This window comes from Lepidochelys kempii, chromosome 2 (assembly GCF_965140285.1).
Source record: "Lepidochelys kempii isolate rLepKem1 chromosome 2, rLepKem1.hap1, whole genome shotgun sequence".
Classification (NCBI taxonomy): Eukaryota; Metazoa; Chordata; order Testudines; family Cheloniidae; genus Lepidochelys; species Lepidochelys kempii.
Genome location: NC_136381.1, coordinates 267497433 through 267514232, shown reverse-complemented (window position 1 = coordinate 267514232; position 16800 = coordinate 267497433). Strand labels below are relative to the sequence as shown.

Below are 16800 nucleotides of genomic sequence, written 5' to 3'. Positions count from 1 at the left end.
GGGTGTATTCAAAGTTAGGTCAGGACTGGGCTCTTGGAAGGGTGACTTGAGTAGGTTTCACTACATAAGTGGGTATATGAGGACTGATGTCTGTGAAGGAAAGAACTGGGAAGAGGGGACTCTTGTACCTGGGAAGGGAAAAAACGACTCTCTGTTTTGGAGGAAATTCAGGTAGAATTATTCTTCAAGTGATTGTCCACATATATTCTGTTCTGGTGCCCTTGTGCTGGAGACTGGATTCTGTGTGTTTGCGTGCTGCCCCTGTGTCCTGAATGCCCTGTTGCTCCTGGTACCTGAGGGCATAAAGGGTAGGGCAGCCACAACCATCCTTCAGTTCCATCTGAGGCAGAGACAGAATCCCAGCAGTGTCTGCATCTCTGGGCACTGTGTGATTCTTTTGCTCTAGTTCAGGGGTTCTCAAACTTCCTTGCACCGCGACCCCCTTCTGACAACAAAAATGACTACACGACCCCAGGAGGGAGGACAGAAGCCTGAGCCTTCCTGAGCCCCACTCCCCTGCGGTGGGGAGCGGAAGCTGAAGCCCCACCGCTCATGCTGAAGGGTTTCAGCCCTGGGTCCCAGCCCTGGGTCCCAGCAAGTCTAAGCCGGTGCTGGCAACCTCATTAAAATGGGGTCATGACCCACTTTGGGGTTCCAACCCACAGTTTTAGAACCGCTGCTCTAGTTTTTAGTTTAGTGTTCCTTAATATAGTTAAGTTAACATAGTTTAAGCCCACTGGCCAAAAAGTAAAAGAAAGAAGGTCTTTAACTTTGGGGTGCTCCCAACACAGGGTGCCCTGAACATGGCAGAATCAAAATTCCAGGATTTAATTCCTGTCCATCTGCAAGCTATCCATATGGTGACAGACACTCAAAAAGACTTCTACCTCAGTGAAGTGCATATTCCAGAAAAATGCACCACATGTCGCTCTTTTTCAAGGAGGACACCAAAAGCAAGGGAGTCCCACCTACAAGTGTTCCTCCTGAAGATGTCCATGAAGGCGTACTCCAAACCTGAGATGAAGAAAATGACCAGACCAGTAATCCATGGGTCCACCCAGAGCTTCGAGAAAGTCTTACTTGTTGACTACAGAGTCTGTGAGAGCCTCCATACCCTCCTCAACGCAATTTTCTGAGGAAAGAGGGAGCAAGGAGCACTGCTCTGAGTGATTGGAGAGACAGATTTCCCTTGCTGATCCAGAGTAGTCCAAACCAGGAGGCAGTTCAAGGTCTGGATCGGGTCCTACTGACAGCTTGGCCCAGACAGGTCACTGAACAAACTTGGCACAGCTTGAGGAGCCCGGTCATGCCACTTACTATACCGATGTTTTGGCACCGAAAGCACCAAGAACAGATGTCTAAGCTCCCCACACCAGCTGAGATCAACAGAGCCCCTGAGGAAAAGACAGAAGTTCCAGAGATGGAGATGCTCTGCTCCTTACTCCCCTGCCATACGCTCTGCATCAACCTCCTGTCAGCAAATCTGACAGGACTGTTGGGAGCCTGTCAAATGTCCCAGGCCTTTCTGCCTCCCCATCTCTCACTGTTCTCCTTCCTTTATACCTAGGCTTGTTTTCCTTATTGGTCTCAGCTGTGGGTACATGCCTCCATGATTGGCAGGTCCAACAGCTGTGCTGGGGTGTGGTCAGCCTGGTTGCCTGTGAGCAGGGAAGACTCTCCTCCCCCATCTGTCTATGCTTAGTATGGGCTTTGTAAACCCAATTACAGAGCTACATAGAACCACAGGATTTGTATTCCCTTTGTCCCACCCCTCCCCCACCCTTTTGGGAACCATTTGTTTTGCTTTTGGGAGGCCTGGAACCTAGAAACCAGTAAGTCCTAGAAATTGTAGACACGCTGTGTGCTATACAGTTTCAGTCTCTCCCTGCCCCACTTCCTTGTCCCTCTTCAGGGACCCCTCTCATGAGATACTGTTAAACGAAATAAACTTTTCTATAGCAATGGAAGGAGAGTCTGTAGAATTCTAGGGCAGAGAGATTTATTCACTTTGTTTCATAATCCCAGTGAAGAATGGAGGTTGGTAACCCTAGTTTCCTTAGTTCCTACCCTACATCCTCAAGACTGGCTTTTGGCTCTCGGCTTACAGGATGTCTCTTTCCATACAGCTATTCAACCGGACCCTCAGGAAATACCTCACTTTGCTTCTGGGAAAGTTGCATTATCAATGCAGGGTGCTTTCCTTTGGCCTCTCTGCAGCTCCCAGAGTATTGACCGAGTGCCTCACAGTTATGGCAGCCTATCTAAGGATACAAGGGGAGTGCAAATCTATGTAGAGCTTGACACCTGGTTACCAGAAGTTGATCTCCTCAACAAGTGAGCAATTCCATTCAAGTAACACTACAACTCTTTGCCCCCTTAGGTCTCAGAGTCAAAAGGGAGAAATCCATTCTTACCTCACTCAAAACAGAGTTCATAGGGGCATTATTTGACTCCACAGTGGTAAAAAACTACTTGCCACAGGACAGATTCCTCACCATGCTGAACTTCAATCAATGCCAGGCTTACCTGGCAACATCAGTCAGCATATCTCATGCTCTTAGGGCATGTGACCTCATGGACCTACATGACAGCCACATTTACACTGATCTCAACTATCTTTTCATGGAGCATGGTTAATGGGGGTCCCCTCTTTGAACATCTAGCAACCTTTTCTGTATACCGCTTGTCTATGAAAACCACCTTGATGGTTAGAAATGCAGCCTAGAGAATAAGGGAAATCCAGGCTGCAATGGCATATACATTATGTGATAAGGACAGGGTGACATCAAGGCTTCATCCAAAGTTTCTGCCCAAGGCCATCTTGAAGCTTCACCTGAATCAAGTGATCCACCTGCCAATTTTTTTCAAGCCTTGGAGTAGTCAAGGGAAGCCAAACTTCACACCTTATGTATAAGGCTAAGGTTTTGTAATGAATATTTTTAGTAAGAGTTACAGACAGGTCACAGGCAATAAAGAAAAACTGACTGAAGCCTGTGACCTGTCCTGGATTGCTACTAAAAATATCCATGATAAAATGGGAAGGGACTGGGCAGCTGCGGGGTGGCTGGGAGCTCTGGGGCCTGCACCACCAGTGAGGGCTCAGAGCTCCAGGGCCCCCTTGACTCCCTCGATGGAGGGGAGCTGCAGGGGGTCCCCCTGCCTCCCTGTGGTGTCCAGGGGTCCCCCTGCTGCCGCAGGAGGAGGCGGGACCCTGCAGCTCCCAGCCACCAGGGCTGAAGTCACGGAGGTCTTTGGAAGTCATGGATTCTGTGACTTCCACGACCTCCGTGACAAAATCGTAGCCTTACTTACATGTGCTCCAAATTCTTTCCTACTGTGACTAGGACAAGACCATTCAGGAGTTCTCAGAGATTGTCCCTGGCCTTTTCTGACCGGATGAAGCATCAGCCGATACCCACTGAACGATTATTTTTGTGGCTTTCTGACTATATCAGGGCATGCTGCGCAATCATAGAATATCAGGGTTGGAAGGTCATCTAGTCCAACCCCCTGCTCAAAGCAAGACCAATCCCCAACTAAATCATCCCAGCCAGGACTTTAAAAACTTCTAAGGAAGGAGATTCCACCACCTCCCTAGGTAACGCATTCCAGTGTTTCACCACCCTCCTAGTGAAAAAGTTTTTCCTAATATCCAACCTAAACCTCCCCCGCTGCAACTTGAGACCATTATTCATTGTTCTGTCATCTGCTACCACTGAGAACAGTCTAGAGCCACCCTCTTTCAGGTAGCTGAAAGCAGCTATCAAATCCCCCCTCATTCGACTCTTCCACAGACTAAACAATCCCAGTTCCCTCAGCCTCTCCTCATAAGTCATGTGTTCCAGTCCCCTAATCATTTTTGTTGCCCTCCGCTGGACGCTTTCCGATTTTTCCACATCCTTCTTGTAGTGTGGGGCCCAAAACTGGACACAGTACTCCAGATGAGGCCTCACCAAAGTCGAATAGAGGGGAACGATCACGTCCCTCGATCAGCTGGCAATGCCCCTACTTATACATCCCAAAATGCCATTGGCCTTCTTGGCAACAAGGGCACACTGTTGACTCATATCCAGCTTCTCGTCCACTGTCACCCCTAGGTCCTATTCTGCAGAACTGCTGCCTAGCCATTCGGTCCCTAGTCTGTAGCGGTGCATGGGATTCTTCCATCCTAGGTGCAGGACTCTGCACTTGTCCTTGTTGAACCTCATCAGATTTCTTTTGGCCCAATCCTCTCATTTGTCTAGGGCCCTGTGTATCCTATCCCTACCCTCCAGCGTATCTACCTCTCCTCCCAGTTTAGTGTCATCTGCAAAAGCTCACTTGAACCTACTTTCACAGATCATGGCTCATTCTACCAGAGCTCAAGCATCCTCTGCAGTCTCTCTTCTCAGGGGCGTTCCAATCTCAGATTTGTAGACCACCCAGCTGGGTGAAGGTGTGAACTGAACTCCAGCACTGCTTGTTGGAGAGCTCCAGATCAGACACCCACTTTGGCAGAGCTGTCTTATTCATTGTTTCAGCAGACTCTGAGCACCCACCTCCTGGACAGAAGATCACGACTTGTGCGTTACCAGATGAATACACATGGACAATCACAAAAAGAATAGTTAACTTAGTAACTGTGGTTCTTCAAGATGTATTGTCCACACATATTCCACAACCCTTCCCTGCCCTTCTTCCCCACTACTGTGGAGTCCTGAACCACCTAGATTCTGATTTAGGAAGCAATTGAAGGGTAATTGTGACCGCCCTCATTCCTTTATGCTCTTGGCTGTGGAGAGTGAGAGGGTATCTAGGGCACAGGTGTGGCCCCAGCAAACTCCGAAGGAATCTATCTCATATGAGGCACATGTGCACCAGAATTGGAATACATGTGGGGAACGCATATCGAAGAACCACAGTTACTATAGAGTTTCAGATTAGCAGCCGTGTTAGTCTGTATTCGCAAAAAGAAAAGGAGTACTTGTGGCACCTGAGAGACTAACCAATTTATTTGGGCATAAGCTTTTGTGAGCTACAGCTCACTTCATCGGATGCATTCAGTGGAAAATACAGTGAGGAGATTTATATACACACAGAACATGAAAAAATTGGTGTTATCATACACACTGTAAAGAGAGTGATCACTTAAGATGAGCTATTACCAGCAGGAGAGCAGGGGGGTGTGGGAAGAAAACCTTTTGTAGTGATAATCAAGGTGGGCCACTTCCAGGAGTTAACAAGAACGTCTGAGGAACAGTGGGTGCGGGGGAATAAACATGGGGAAATAGTTTTACTTTGTGTAATGACTCATCCGCTCCCAGTCTCTATTCAAGCCTAAGTTAATTGTATCCAGTTTGCAAATTAATTCCATTCAGCAGTCTCTCATTGGAGTCTGTTTTTTAAGGCTCTTTGTTGTAATATTGCGACTTTTAGGTCAGAGATCAAGTGACCAGAGAGATTGAAGTGTTCTCCGACTGGTTTATGAATGTTATAATTCTTGACATCTGATTTGTGTCCATTTATTCTTTTACGTAGAGACTGTCCAGTTTGACCAAGGTACATGGCAGAGGGGCATTGCTGGCACATGATGGCATATATCACATTGGTAGATGTGCAGATGAATGAGCCTCTGATAGTGTGGCTGATGTGATTAGGCCCTATGATGGCATCCCCTGCTTTGATATGTGGACACAGTTGGCAAAGGGCTTTGTTGCAAGGATAGGTTCCTACGTTAGTGGTTCTGTGGTGTGTGGTTGCTGGTGAGTATTTGCTTCAGGTTGGGGGGCTGTCTGTAGGCAAGGACTGGCCTGATTTGTGAGAGTGATGGGTCGTCCTTCAGGATAGGTTGTAGATCCTTAATGATGCGTTGGAGAGGTTTTAGTTGGGGGCTGAAGGTGATGGCTAGTGGCGTTGTGTTATTTTCTTTGTTGGGCTTGTCCGATAGTAGGTGACTTCTGGGTACTCTTCTCACTCTGTCAATCTGTTTCTTCACTTCAGCAGGTGGGTACTGTGGTTGTAAGAATGCTTGATAGAGATCTTGTAGGTGTTTGTCTCTGTCTGAGGGGTTGGAGCAAATTTTGTATCGCAGAGCTTGGCTGTAGACGATGGATCGTGTGGTGTGGTCAGGGTGAAAGCTGGAGGCATGTAGGTAGGAATAACGGTCAGTAGGTTTCCGGTATAGGGTGGTGTTTATATGACCATCACTTATTAGCACTGTAGTGTCCAAGAAGTGGATCTCTTGTGTGGACTGGTCCAGGCTGAGGTTGATGGTGGGATGGAAATGGTTGGAATCATGGTGGAATTCCTCAAGGGCTTCTTTTCCATGGGTCCAGATGATGAAGATGTCATCAATATAGCGCAAATAGAGTAGGGGTGTCAAGGTTCCTTCCCCACTCTGAACGCTAGGGTACAGATGTGGGGACCTGCATGAAAACCTCCTAAGCTTATCTTTACCAGCTTAGGTCAAAACTTCCCCAAGGTACAAAATATTCCACCTTTTGTCCTTGGATTGGCCGCTACCACCACCAAACAAATACTGGTTACTGGGGAAGAGCTGTTTGGAAACATCTTTCCCCCCAAATACTTCCCAAAACCTTGCACCCCACTTCCTGGACAAGGTTTGGTAAAAAGCCTCACCAGTTTGCGTAGGTGACTACAGACCCAGACCCTTGGATCTTAAGAACAATGAATAATCCTCCCAACACTTGCACCCCCCCCTTTCCTGGGAAATGTTGGATAAAAAGCCTCACCAATTTGCATAGGTGGCCACAGACCCAAACCCTTGGATCTGAGAACAATGAAAAAGCATTCAGTTTTCTTACAAGAAGACTTTTAATAGAAATAGGAGTAAATAGAAGTAAAGAAATCCCCTCTGTAAAATCAGGATGGTAGATACCTTACAGGGTAATTAGATTCAAAACATAGAGAATCCCTCTTAGCAAAACCTTAAGTTACAAAAAAGATACACAGACAGAAATAGTTATTCTATTCAGCACAATTCTTTTCTCAGCCATTTAAAGAAATCATAATCTAACACATACCTAGCTAGATTACTTACTAAAAGTTCTAAGACTCCATTCCTGGTCTATCCCCGACAAAAGCAGCATATAGACAGACACGCAGACCCTTTGTTTCTGTCCCTCCTCTCAGCTTTTGAAAGTATCTTGTCTCCTCATTGGTCATTTTGGTCAGGTGCCAGCGAGGTTACCTTTAGCTTCTTAACCCTTTACAGGTGAGAGGAGTGTTCCTCTGGCCAGGAGGGATTTTAAAAGGGTTTACCCTTCCCTTTGTATTTGTGACAAGGGGCATTAGGGGACGAGAACTGAGGAAGCGTTGTTCTAAGTCAGCCATAAAAATGTTGGCATACTGTGGGGTCATGCAGGTACCCATAGCAGTGCCGCTGATTTGAAAGTATACATTCTCCATCTCCTCACTGTATTTTCCACTGATTGCATCCGATGAAATGAGCTGTAGCTCATGAAAGCTTATGCTCAAATAAATTGGTTAGTCTCTTAGTTACTGTAGAGTAAGTAACTGTTCTTTTTTTGCAAGAGGTTTTGGCAACTGCAAGGACAAGACATTTGTCACAGGGCTTAAAGGCAGGGTAAACAACTGGAAGGGTATACTTTTCCCCAATGTGCAAGGGTGAAAGCATCTATTTCAGACGTGTTTGATGTTAATTTCTGTTTTACCTTGTCATACTTGCTTTTTACAGTAAGAACAGAGAGACAATAGGAAATGAAATATGAGAAGCCTTTGCTAAAGCTTTTCAGGCAATGACACAGGCCACTGTCAAGAAATGATAGTGTAGTTGAAAATGGGTTAGGCCAGCACAGTGTGAGAGGTAATCCATTGAGGCAAGATGCCAAATTCCATGAGCTAGATTGTCCTGACCAGCTGCTTTGTTGCAGGAAAGCTTTTATTCTGGGGCCACTCATGCTGAACTTTCTGTATCACATCATCTGTGACAACGAGCTGTAAGATTAAAAAGGGACAGGATTTGTAACTGCTTAGCTGCATGTGTGACTTTCCTATGTATAGAATTTAACAGTACTGGCAGATGCTAATTACAAATTATGTCTGTACAACACTGGTATTTGTGTGTGGGGAGAGAGGATTTGTGTATATTAGAATAACCTGTTGTTTTTATTTTCAGGCAAGCCTCTTCACTTGTACTTGGAAACCTTACTAAGAGATGACAGGCAGCATAGATTGAGCCATAAGCTCAAGGCTCTGAAGATGTCCCATTTTGGAAAGAAGCCACAAGATCTAACCAACGTTTTCCCAAAGCTAGGCCTATCACCTCTCTCTGCATCCAGTAAGTTCAGCTGAGATGGGGTGTCAACTTACATGTAAGTTTTAACAGGTGACCAAAGTGCAACCCTACAGTGTAGCCTACAGTTCCTGTCATTTCTGTAGAAAGTAGCAATAAACTCAGTACATAAACGTCAGGTGGTGATTGGCTTTGGCATCTTGCAAATTGCAGAAGTTCTCATCACCACAATGGAAAGCCTGCTTTTGGTTAGATGACCAAATAAATGGCTACTACAGAAACCCAGACAGCGTGATTGGGAATGAACTAACAAGAAAGTCAACGAAGAGAAACTTTTTGATCCTTGTGTGTGTTAAATCAAAGCATGTGTGTATCCACCTGCCAAGAGTGCCTGGCAAATCCCTGCCAAATGTTTCTGTTTCAGTTGTGTTCAGAGCTGCCATTGTTGCTCTTCACGGTCTTCTCCTGTACTCTTTTCTGTTTTTCTAGGTTCCTGTTTCTTTTAGCCCATTAAAGTGCATGATATTAAAACTATCCATAGAAGTTAAGCTCTTAGGAAAGCTGACAGAAGCACCCAGGGCTAAAAAACAATTCCATGTTAGAAAGAATTAATCCCCAGTTATAGCATCCGGTCTTGTTTAGTGTACCATGGTGGGTGTTTTCATTTGTTTTTTTAAAAGAATATATTTTCTTATACCCTGTACTTGAATAGCAAGCATAGTATGCAGCCTGCAAGCCAGACATGCCCATGGAGTTCTTATAATGGGGCCCACAGCTGCTGACTCTGACGTACTTATTTGTTTTGCCGTTGTTGTGAACAAACCAGAGAACGTATAAAGAAAAGAACTTTATGCTGAAAATACAGATTGGCACCAGGCAGTGTGGTGGTTGGCATTTGATGCACATCCCATGTGCATTCAGCTTTGTGCCTTCAGCTGTATGAAAAAGGAAGCGCTATACATATTGGCTTAACAATAGTTAATTACCCTACCCATTGTTTTCAGTCTGTTTGTTTCTCTTTGAGAGAGAAGGTTACTTGCAAAGACTGTAGATGTCATCCATCCAATATTTGGTACAAGAGGCATTGAGTAGAGAATGGTCATGCTTGTTAGCACTGAAGTCACTCTCCTTTCCAGGTGTAAGGAACCTACTAAAGAAGGCAAACTATTACACTTAAATATAAACTCCATCAGTCTTGCATCCTGTGTCCGTTTCGATGGCTTTACTATGTGCTTTAGAATAGCTGTTATAGTATTCTGTCTTAGGTCCCTTCTGCTCAGGGATTAATCTTGGCTTCTCTCCAGTGGTGTCAGAGAGCCTTTCTCTTCTGTGGCAAATGCTACTGCTGCCAGCAGTGCACATTCAGTGTTTTCTCGGATAATAATTCACTTCCTTTGATTCATGTTTGAGAGGACACATCAGCCTTTCTGTGCAGTTTCAGTTGACTTATGGTGGTATTCTTCACTTCCTGTCCTAAAACTGTGTACTGTGTTTGAGATAATTTGATCAGCTGCTGCATTTTAGTGGTGAGTGAAAAGATCTTTATATATCACTTCTCCTCCTCAGAGTAGTGTCATGGGGCTTAATTGTAGTGGTTGACCGTGTTTTTTAAATTAATGTGATACACAGAAAGGAGTGATTCAAAGATGGGGCTAATGTGATCAGCTCAACATATGAGGAAGATTTTTGGTGGCCACTTTTTGAACATACTGGAGGGGAGTCTACTGTTTTTGATACTTATATTCATTGCAAACACCCAGCAAAGATGAATTTCACAGGTGATATGTTCAATTCTGTGCAGTGCTAATGGTTTCACTTGGGTTTTCTGACTTGTAGATTTTTCCCCATTTCTTTTATTTTAACATTTCTTCCACAATACAGACTGCATTCCCCAGCTGGGTTCTGGTGGACTGACAGATAAGAGCAGCAATGACTTATGAACAAATTACTCTGGATTTACTTGGGTTCTCTGTTCATGTGCTTTATTAACAGGTTCATTGTTTAAAGGGGAGAGGCAGCTTAAAGGAACAGACAATCACAGCTTGCTTGTTTCCGGTTCTCAGGCACATAAACATAGTCCTTTGATGCACCACCTACCATCTTTGTATCTAGAAACTCCTCCAGCGCCATCTTCCAGCCAGTTCCCTTCCGCTGGTAATTCAACAATGGTGAGTCAGAACATAATCTGTGTCAAACAAACCTAAAAAAGGGAGCTGTTTTTTTAATGCAGCTGGTGAACATCTGCATTGCTGGACATGGCCAACGGATGCTAGACTCATCGTGGACACCCTATGCCAAAGCTATGGGAGGGGAGTCCTTGCCTGCCAGTAGGCTGCAGGGACAATCTGGAAATGCCTTTATTAAAATGATCTTGGTATTAGACAGTAGTAACTACTTGCTTCAGTGGTCTTAGCCAGCACCCAAAGTGGCCAGGGTGCCTGCTGTGCACCACCAGGGCCAGCATATGTGGTCTATAAATTTCTTACTAAGCGTACACCATCAGTAAAAACAAGTGCAAAGTACTTTACTTAGGAAGGAAAAATTGAATTCACAACTACAACATGGGGAATAACTGGCTATGTGGTAGTACTGCTGAAAAGTATCGGGGCATTATAGTGGATCACAAATTGAATGTGAGTCAACAATCTGATGCAGCTGTGAAAAAAAGCAAATATGATTCTGGGGTGTATTAACAGGAGTCTTGTATGTAAGATACAGGAGGCAATTGTCCTGCTTTATTCAGCACTAGTGAGGCCTCAGCTGGAGTACTGTGTCCAATTCTGGGCACCACACTTTAGGAAAGATATGGACAAATTGGAGAGAGTCCAGAGGAGAGCAACAAAAAACGATAAAAGGTTTAGAAAACATGACCTATGAGGAAAGGTTAAAAAATCTTCGCATGTTTAGTCTTGAGAAAAGAAAACTAAGGCGGGACCTGGTAACAGTCTTGAAATATGTTAAAGGCTGCTATAAAGAGGACTTTGATCAATTGTTCTCCATACCCGCTGAAGTACGACAAGAAATCATGGGTGTAATCTGCAACAAGGGATATTTAGGTTAGATAGGATCTGGAATAACTATAAGGATCTGGAATAGGCTTCTAAGGGACATTGCAGAATTCCCGCAATTTGAGGCTTTTAATAAAAGGTTGAATGAACACCAGTCAGAGATGGTCTAGGTTTAGTTGGTCCAGCCACAGCACAACGGGCTGGACTTAATTACTTTTTGAGGTCCCTTCCAGCCCTACTTTTCTATGATTCTGTCAGTCCTGTGCATAAACAATCCTTGTGTGAGCTCTGTGACTCAACTTTGTTTTGATCACAAATTAAGTGGGAGAGAACAGAATTAGAGAGGCAGGGAGGGGAAATGCTACATCTCACGATAGTCATTTGTATAAGCCCATATAGGATAAGTATTGACTGGCTCCTGTCCAGGCCTCTGTGGATATGGGGAGACTGCTGGGTTGGAGGGAGGAGACTTAGAAGTAGCAATTATTACATTTATTGCTCTTCCTCCCCCCGCCCCCCTCCCCCCACATGCTATTTTTGACTAATGGGCAGCTGTTTCAGGCTTGACTGACAGAAGCAAGGTGGAGCAATCCCAAAGCTGAACTGCTTTCCTGTTGCCCAGATAGCTTCAGCAGGGCAGGCCCATCTCCATTCTGCGTTGTCTGCTCCAGATCCATCTCATGCTTCACTGCTATATCCAAAATATTTGTAAACTATTCTTCTTTGAGGACTCCTTCACAGAGTCTACTGACATTGTCAGCTCACTTGCTTGGAGCCTCATTACCAGAAGCTGTCCATCTTTCTGGCCCCACCTTCTATAGGTGACTCCATTGGGAATGCCCAGCTGCAGTTGTCTAGGAGTAGAGTTGGAAGTTGGACCTGTTAGCCTTGCCTGCTCTGGAGTGGAACAATCTTTTCAGAAGCTTCCTAAACCAAATTCTAAAGGATTTTATGGACAAGTCTTCCCATCTGTGTTTCAAATTTTTTACACTGTGCTCATCACTGTTGACATCCGAGCACCTAACTTTTTGCTGCTACTGACTTAAAGTGTGTCTACATAACAAAAACAAAAAAACACCCCTGCAGTAGTAAATATTAGAGTTCAGATCAACTGACTTGGGGTTGCCCTTCAGGGCTAAAAATAGCAGTGTAGATGTTCCCACTCAGGCTGGAGCTCAGATTTCAAGACCTAGTGAGAAGGGAGAGCCTCAGAGTCTGAGCACCAGCCCAGTTTGGAACATCTACACTACTACATTTAGCCCTGTAGCATGAGCCCCACAAGTCTGACTCAGTTGACCTGGGCTCTTAGACTTGAGGCTGCTGGGGGTTTTTTACACCATAGATATACCCGCCGTCTGGGTTTGAGCTCTTCACCTAGAACTGAGAGGCCTTTTGTTCTACGCTGAGACTTCCAAAAACCTGATTTACAAGTAGAGGGAAAACTTAGTTTCTCAGGGCTCAAGCTCAAATTCCAGTGTGGGGAGGAGACTTGCTTAGCTGTGAATAATTGAGTAATAAATAGTACTTTGTTCTGCTATATGATCTTAAAACACTTTACAAATATTAGGATTGGCAACATCAACATAAGATAGGTAAATATCCCCACTTTAGAGAAGAATAAATTGAGCCATAGGGTTTGGTTGATGTGGCCAGAATATCACAGCAAGTTGGTGGAAGAACTGGGGAAAAAACTCAGGAATCCTGCTTACACCATTACTCGAAACACTAGGTAACATGTACCTCTTGTTCTGGGGAAGTTTAGTTTTCCATGGTATGATTTAAATGTTCTTTTGTGTTGACACTAATGCTCTTTCTGGGTTTTTTCCCTTTCCGCTCTGCGTGTGGTTTCAGCTATCCTCAAAGAAAAGAAAAGTGGAATGTTCCTACGACATCAATAACATTGTGATCCCAGTGTCGATGGCAGCAGCCACTCGAGTGGAGAAGCTGCAGTACAAAGAGATTCTAACACCAAGGTATCTGCAGATGGGAAAGTATTAATAATTCCCTTTGTGTTCTGTGTAGGGTGGTGGTGTTTTGGCTGTGAAAAGAGAAAGCTATTTCTCTTTTGCTAAAGCTCTGTCTTTCGTCAAGAAACAATAATAACTTAAATTAAGACAGTATATCTTTTAAAAAAAAAACCAACCTTAATCAAAAAGGATGCAGTTTGTCACCTCAAAGGGAATTTCATGGCAGCATCGCCCACTGGCCAACTAGCATATGACAGCAGTGTTTGGTCTGGGTAAATGCTTCCCAGCTGATGGCTGAAAAATTCCCAGACATGAAAAAGGTTAGCAAGGGAAATTAGTCTCTTCAGTTGTTGGCACATGTCGTTGTAGGGATATTAGCAGACCGGGCAAAGAGGTTTGAACTGTGTGAGTGCTTCAAGGGTATAATTACTAGTTTCAGAAAGATTGAAATAGCGGAGATACTGCTGTAGGAGTGAGGACCGCTGGAAGCGCTGTGCAGTACTACATGCAGTTTCTGCACATCCTATTTCCTGGTTCTGATTACTGTTATTATTTATTCAGCATCCAGTCTTCTGTGTACTTCCAACTTGTAGTGAGAGATCTCTGCCCCTTGCAATCTAAGTAGACAAAATACAGATGAGGCTTTTATGTAAAAGAGAGAGAGAGAAAGTGATTGATCATGGTCGATGAGATGGTCATGAGTTCCACAGTTGTTCATTGTTCACTTTCATAAACCCTGCCATTTTTGCCTTCCCTCAAAGCCTGTCAAAACAGAGTCCAATGAGATTGAATTTATCAGGCTTCTGTTGTCACATTGCTGGCTGGTGCATACATGAGACATCTAAATCTATGGCTTCTAGGTGTGTATGTCTGTACTAGGAAGCTTTGTCAGTAAAGCTAATCACCTTTGATCTAGTGTCCAGCACCTATGGGGAAACAACTGTGAGGCCAGGTCTTGGCTCTGGGTCTTAGCCAAGAGGGTGACATGGCAGCAAATGCAGACTTGTTCTGACAATGAGTGTTCTTTCCTGCAGCTGGAGAGTGGTAGAGCCCAATGATGTGGAGCCATTGGATCACATGGACTCTGAGGTGAGACAAAATCTACTGTCACACTGTTTCTGGCCTCAAGCACTATTGACAAATGATAAACGTCGTTAGAAGTAACAGCCATCCTGAAAATGTCTGATTGGCATTTTGTATTATTAGAAGAAATAAAGATTGAGTGTAAAACTGCTAAGCCTGGAGGCTTTATTAAGTGAAGTCTGTAACAAATGTTGTCCAGCCACAGCGCACAGCTTAATCAGTGAGCTGCCAGTATATGCGTGAGGGTCAAAGCGTTCCTCTGTCAAGAACACAACCGGGACGTGGGCGGTCATGCCTACTGGCACAAGCCATGGGGGTGGTCAGGCCTGGAGGTTAGAGCTGAGCCACGAATCAGGACCCCAGGACACCCAGGCACATAGTTGAGGCCAGAACAAATGGGTGAGCTAGAGATGCAGTTGGGAACTGAAGCCGGGGGTGAGAGCCAGGGATGTCAGGGACAGAGTAGGGTAAGAACCTGGAGCAGGTACGGGCTGGATGGGAGCAGAAGCAAGAACTGGAGCAGGCACAAGAGCAGATTGGGAGTAGCAGCAGGTACATTATACAGGAAGCAGGATCAAGCGCAGCTGTTGAGTGGGATGCATTGAGCAACCCAAGAGTTCTGGCTTCTTCTGGGTCGGGTAGTAGCTTAGCCCTACCCCTTCACCAATCAGGAAGTACAGTAAATTAGGTAGCCCCTGCCAGGATCAGCTATGCCCAGTGTGTTACTAGGAGACTGACCCTATTGCAGCTGGCTCCCTTGACAGCACATGCCCCCAACCCTCAAGGGTGCTTTCTAGGGGCCTTATGGCCCAGTTTTTCTAGGTTCTTCTGGTGAAAAGTGTGTGTGAGCTCCAGAGCATAGATATTCCCTTCTGATTCCCAAGACCATTCTTCTGGACCATAACCCTCTTAGTCCACCAGGTTGTAAAATAGACCTCGGATTCATTTAGAATCCAGGATTTCTTGCCTTTCATATTCTTCTTGACCCTGGACCTCCATGGGAGTGGGCCATGAAGCAGAGCGAGATTATTTTTGTGTAGGCCTTCAGGAAGGATATGTGAAAAACTGGATAGACTTTCATGGTTTTAGGCAGCTGGAGTTGGGTTGACTTGTTCAGTGATCTTGAACGGACGCAAGTATTGATGATTTTATTTGGCAGGTGGGTGGGAGGATTTGAGCTGTTTAGCAGACAGCCAGACCTTATTACCCACTCTTAGTATATGTGCAACTTGATGATCTTGGTCAGCATGGTGTTTATAAGTTTTCTTGGTGGCTTCCAGATGCTCCATAAGTTTTTGGTGAACTTGGTGAAGGTGGGTAACAAGGTCTGTCTCAACAAGAATTTGAGAGTCTGCAGAGGCGGGAGGGAGGAAATGAGTGAAAGCCGTAATTGGCCAAAAAATGGACTGTTGTAGGTGGAGGCATAGACAGAGGTATTTTAAGCAAATTCAGTGTATGGCAGGCAAGTGACCAGTTACCTTGGCAATAGTTAAGGAAGCATCAAAAATATTGCTTGAGGATTTGATGTACCTACTCCATCTGCCCGTTGATCTATGGGTGGTAGGCTGGGAAGATGAAGAGTTCAATTCCTAGGATTTTATAGAGTTCATGCCAGAACCAGGAAGTGAACTGTGGGCCCCAATCAGACACTATTCCAACTGGCCGTCCATTGAGCCAAAAAACATGGTTTAGGAAAATGCAGTGTGTTTTGTGAGTGTTGGGGGGAGAGCGAAAAGAAATAAAAACACACCATCTTCATGAACAGATCAATGGTTTCCAGGATGACAGTGCAACCGTGGGAGAGAGGGAGCTCTACAAGAAGTCCTTTGCCACCATGGACCAGCACTGAGGTGGGGTGGCAGAAGCTGGAATAATCCAAGCATTTTAACATGTGGGCACTTGCTTTGGAAGGTTAGATCAGAGAAGTTTCAGAGTAACAGCTGTGCTAGTCTGTATTTGCAAAAAGAAAAGGAGTACTTGTGGCACCTTAGAGACTAACCAATTTATTTGAGCATGAGCTTTCGTGAGCTACAGCTTACACAGTTTAGAACTTATACAGCTCTGTGTGTATATAAAGTCTGCTGCAGTTTCCACGGTATGCATCCGATGAAGTGAGCTGTAGCTCATGAAAGCTTATGCTCAAATAAATTGGTTAGTCTCTAAGGTGCCACAAGTACTCCTTTTCTTAGATCAGAGAAGTCAATGTATTTCTTCACGTCAGTACTCACCCTTGGCCAGAAACTTCGTACCTCCAAGTCCTGAGTCTTATGGTGTCCAAAATGGCCAGCACCTACTGTGTCAGGGCATATTCTTAACACTTTGAGTCTGGGTTGATCATTCAGAATGTAAAAGTGCTTGCTAAAATATAGTGAACCATTGTGCAAATGGAAGCCTGAGCTGAATGGTGCACTGAAGGTATCAAGGGTCTCTCAGAGTTTGGCTGCTTGCAGGTCTTTTGGGAGTAGAGTCCGAATCACAGATGGTAAAT

At 44.8% G+C, this 16800-nt stretch overlaps 1 protein-coding gene across 17 annotated transcripts in view; it reads left to right on the top strand.

Annotated features, from left to right (window-relative positions):
- The window catches only part of LOC140907905 (KAT8 regulatory NSL complex subunit 1), a 147101-nt gene that overhangs the window by 102313 nt on the left and 27988 nt on the right, over window positions 1–16800 (top strand). For 16 of the 17 annotated variants that reach the window (XM_073334933.1, XM_073334934.1, XM_073334928.1 and 13 more), the window contains 4 exons: window positions 8138–8299; window positions 10247–10422; window positions 13114–13235; window positions 14264–14318. In XM_073334933.1, the coding sequence (XP_073191034.1) occupies window positions 8138–8299; window positions 10247–10422; window positions 13114–13235; window positions 14264–14318 (515 nt within the window). The remainder of the gene's footprint in view (window positions 1–8137; window positions 8300–10246; window positions 10423–13113; window positions 13236–14263; window positions 14319–16800) is intronic. The other variant, XM_073334929.1, reaches the window with a different exon arrangement.